This window comes from Vanacampus margaritifer, chromosome 11, assembly GCF_051991255.1.
Source record: "Vanacampus margaritifer isolate UIUO_Vmar chromosome 11, RoL_Vmar_1.0, whole genome shotgun sequence".
Lineage (NCBI taxonomy): Eukaryota > Metazoa > Chordata > Actinopteri > Syngnathiformes > Syngnathidae > Vanacampus > Vanacampus margaritifer.
The window spans coordinates 19,939,917-19,944,675 of NC_135442.1; the positions used below are offsets into that span (position 1 = coordinate 19,939,917).

General features: G+C 44.0%; 1 protein-coding gene across 1 annotated transcript; it reads right to left on the bottom strand.

Annotated features, from left to right (window-relative positions):
- Nucleotides 1–491: 491 nt before the first annotated feature.
- On the bottom strand, nt 492–1,555 carry LOC144060493 (trace amine-associated receptor 4-like). The gene is made up of 2 exons (XM_077580103.1): nt 1,380–1,555; nt 492–1,293 (listed from the first exon to the last, which is right to left on the bottom strand). The coding sequence occupies exons 1-2, from the start codon at nt 1,553–1,555 to the stop codon at nt 492–494; spliced, it is 978 nt and encodes a 325-aa protein (XP_077436229.1).
- Between the last annotated feature and the right edge of the window lie 3,204 nt (nt 1,556–4,759).

Below are 4,759 nucleotides of genomic sequence, written 5' to 3' on the forward strand. Positions count from 1 at the left end.
TGCAGTTCTTAGGGACCCCCAAAAAGCACATATAGTACTCTGATGGTGCATCCGCACTTTTTTTTGGCATCATGTTTTTTTTCACCACACTGAATAAATAACAATACAAAATCAATTAGTCTCAAAGACACAAGTACCACTAATTGTCACACATGCACGCACACACACACCAATGTGTAGTGAAATTTGTTCTCCACATATGACCCATCTCCTGAGAAAGTGGTGAGCAGCAACAGTGCCGTGCTCGAGAATGATTTTGGTGATCTAACCCACCGATTCCCTCCCTTAACGCTGATTGTTAACCAGGGAGGAAATGGGTCCCATTTTTGTAGTCGTTGGTATGACCCAGCCAGGGATTGAACCCACAACCGCCCAGTCTCAGTGCAGAGACTCAACCACTAGTCCACTGCCACTGACAAATAATTCTCAAGACAAAACGATATATAGTCTGAAAGTGCACAGGATGAAGGGTGGGAAGCAAGCTGGCTTGTCTACATTATGCTGGTCTGGCTGGAATCAGGCTTCAGAATCTGCAGTGTCACAATGAGCTTGATGGACTTTCTGAACCAGGGATAGAAAATAGCATAGATCAGTGGATTCAGACAAGAGTTGAAGTAGAACAAGCAGATGATAAAGGCTGCAGATGACACATTAAGCGAAACATCCTGTTTCGAGATGGTAATGCAGAAATACGGCAAGATGCACACAATAAGAACCACCACCACCACACCCAGGGTCCTGGCTGCTTTTAGCTCCGAACTCTTGATGGCTGAGCCACGCAATGTGACGATTCCCACGTGGGAGCGTGTGGCCCGTGCATGAGACATAGCGACCACAAACACTCTCACATACAGAAACACAATGACAATGAGTGGGCCAATGAAGGAGAAAAATAGGTCTGTCATTCCTGCAGCGACCACAATCATACACTCACCTACACAAGTGTTGGACTTGCCTGGTTGCTTCAGAGACTCAAAAAAATAAAGACAGTTGAAAACTAGAGAAGCAGACCAACACAGAAAAACACACATTTTAACTCTTATTTGAGTGACTTTGATGGGATAATGCAGAGGGTCACATATAGCTACATAGCGGTCGACTGAAATAAGCACCATGCTTCCTATGGAGGCAGACGTTATCACGTAACCCAGAATATAATCCACAACACACATCACGTCACCAAAAAACCAACAACCGTCAAGAAGAAAAATCTGAAACAACATGAGGAAGCCCACCAAGAAGTCAGAGGCGGCCAGCGAAAGCAGCAGCAGGTTTGTGGGAGTATGCAGTTCCCTAAACAAAGAGAAACACTTATTATAATCTCTGCATTTGGACATAAGGCATGACAGTACATATTGAAAAGAAGCACGATGCATCACTTGAAGTGAGAGATGGAAATGATGACCAGCAGGTTCAGCGTGAAGGTGATGAGAGAGATGACTGACAGAAGCATGTAGGAGAGAGCGACGACGGAGGGAAGACGCTGCGTCCTCCTGCAGGAAGTGTTGACGAGCAGAGGGAAACACAGTGCGGGTTGCTCCTGCATCGCCATCATCAGGGAGAGCAGAAGACAAGCTGCCCCTCAACTCAGCCCGCTCTTCTTTTCATGACGGTATTTATACTGTAGGTCCATAACATCTGACAGCGGCTACACCTCTTTCTGCTCCTCCTCATCATCATAATCCTCCAATACTTTGATGTCAATATTCTTTGGGGATCAACAAAACTCTTACAGTTTTAGTTGCCAAACTAACCATTTAGAAATTTTCTTTGAATATTTTTAGCTCACTCAAATCTTATCCATCTTGGCATGGCAAGTGTGTTCATGTGCTTTAATGTCATCACTGAAAGCAAGCACCACCGGCATCCCACAACTCACTGTTGTTAGCCTGCTACTATTTAGCCTCTACATATGACCTCTCATTGTTGTGTTGGTTAGAATTTCTTGCTGAAAATCCCTGACATAAAGGTCACCACGCAGCCCAAATATATATATATATATATATATATATATATATATATATATATATATTACATTGACGGCAATACAAATAGCCGTAGTACAATTTTACTTTGAAATTCGCCCACATCGTGGTGTGATGGCTTACTTGACTGCCCGTTTAGACGTTTCTGTATCGTAGTTGATTGACATTGTAGTTGTGACCATCATCAACACAGCGCTACCCCTGACTCATGTTCAATTGCTAATTTAGGACGCTAAGAAACAGCTAATTAATTACGCCGTCATTTTATACAGCAGAAGTCTCCGACATAAGTGGCTAGCGGCTACTTGATAGCATGACCACCGAGTGTCTGGGTGGTAAGACGATGAAAGGTTATTTGACGAGAGCGCGACCGTGGAGCCAACTTCACTGTCGTGCTGGATGGTAAGTTTGACAGCTAATACCTGGTTTACTTGAATTTTTTTTCAATATTCTGGACCAAGGCTACTTTGTAATTCACTCTCCATTTTTAGAGGAAGGGAATGTGTCTTAAATTGAGGTATTTTCATTATTTAAAAATAAAAATAAAAAAGATAAATATAACTTTACAGTTTACAGACACAATTATTAGCCCCCCTAAGAAATTTGAACTTTCTTCAAGATTTTACCAATTCATTTTTTTAACAGAGCAAGGAATTTCCAACATAGCATTTCTGGACATACTACTTTTATTTAGAAGACACAAATTATTTATATTTGTACACCAAAACATAATTAATCAAGAAAAAACAAAAATGACTTGGGACATTATTATTAGCCCCCTTTAAGAAATGACCTCATATCATTCAACTTTTCAACAGAGTAAAATAGTTCTCAAATGTATAAAAGACATGTATGTGACATGCATTCGTCCTAAATTTACTTTGGATCTAATATTTTTGTTGTCCCTAAATCAGCCGAAAAACGCTCTGTTCAAAACAGCCTGTTTTAGGGGTGTGTCACTTTAATATAAATAGCTGCACCAGGCCAAGCCTAGGCCATACCCTTCTCTCTCAAAGGGGCAGTGATTTCGGTCATGATAGCCATGTGCTGATGTTGTGAATGGAAACAACTGGCCATGGCAGCAGAAGAAAAGAAAAATACAGACATGTCTTTTACACATGTGAGAACTATTTTAATATGTGGAAAAGTGGCATAATGTTTTACCATAAGAAAAAATAGCATAACGTTACTACAGAGACTATGTTGTAGCATTAGTTTGTGATTGTTTAGGCAATGGTTATTTTGCCGTAACCGGCAAATCTTCCGCGAACATTATTTTGCCGTAAATGCTTGTAGACATTTACAAGCGGTTATGAATAACACAAATGTGCACATTTAGGCCTCTGCGCAGTCGCAACGTGCAAGCCGTCTCGCCGAGACCACTTAGCGACCGGTTAGCATCACAAAGTCATGTCAACTAGGTGGCGAGTTGCCACATTTAACCTAATTCTGGTTACTTAATTCTGCCTGTTAGCGAGAGCCACCACATCGTGATAACTTACATTGATGTTTCTGTATTTAGCAATTTGTAACTAATGGTTGTGTTTTTATAGTCAGGAACCCAGTTGCTGCCAACAGGATCGAGCAGATTCACCTTCAATGGGCACTAAGCGTTAATATTCTGATTCAGTTTGGGGCCTGGGGGCGGCTGGGGCTGGGTTGGGGTGGATGGTGGGGGTGGATGGGGGGCGGGGGGAGCGGGGGGAGCGGGGGCTGTGGACCGGTGGGGTGCCTGGCGGGCCTGCAGTGCCCCGTCCTGCTGCGTTGGGTTGGGGGCGCGGGCCGCGTTGGGGTGGGGAGCGCTCCTGCTCCTGGGTTTGCTCTCCGGCCGGTGGCCCCTGCGGGGCCCGGGGGTCGTCCTTTGGCGCTGCCACGGCCTGGGGGGCCCTGAGGTGTTGCGCTTGCTCTGTCCTGGCAGGGGTCGACGGCTCCCCTCTTTGGTGGAAATTTTCATGCATGCCAGATCCACCACACCAGCATCTATCGAAATTCAGTCACAATCTGCTTCTTCCTCAGGTCATTGAATCGGTGGAGGCTGGTGTCTGTGGATCTCACTCTGCTTCGTCTGTCCTTCCTTCCTTTCCTCAGTCTCTCCTTTGGTCTCTTGAGGTCTCCCTGATTTGTTGGAATTTAGATGTCACTGGGGTTGGTGAAGGACTCTGGTTGGTGGCCTGGTGGGTGGTGTCTGGTCGGTGCTGGATTTCACTTTCCTTTCTTTGGTCCTTCCTCGGGTCTCCTGACGGCGTCACGACTCTGGCTGGAAGTGTTCGGTTTAGGTGAACGGTATGGGATTTTTTAATAGGTTTTAGGTGAACTAATGAATGCACGCACACACGCACATACACATACTCACCCACATACAAAAAAATAAAATAAAATAAATGATGATGACATGTCAAATCGGTAAAATTACCGAATGAACGATACTGAGCTCTCCAGAGGAAAAAAAAAAGGTGGCAGTCACGGCAAATTAACCACCGCAGATTGTATCTTGACAAAGCAATACGCAACCACTTCATATTATCCAACCACCGTCTGCTTCATCATATCTGACCTCTTGTAACCAAACAACCTCCTCACGACAAATGTAGCTCACACTTTAGGCACTAAAAATACACCAATCACGGATGTTTAATCTGTCCGTTTGAAGCACACATTTAGAAAGGAGGAGAAAGCTAAAGAAGTCGCGGACAGACTTTTTTCGTACCTGGTTGAATTGTAGACAGGCTGGGGATGCATATTATTGATAGAAAACCCCACTAAAGTGCATTTTC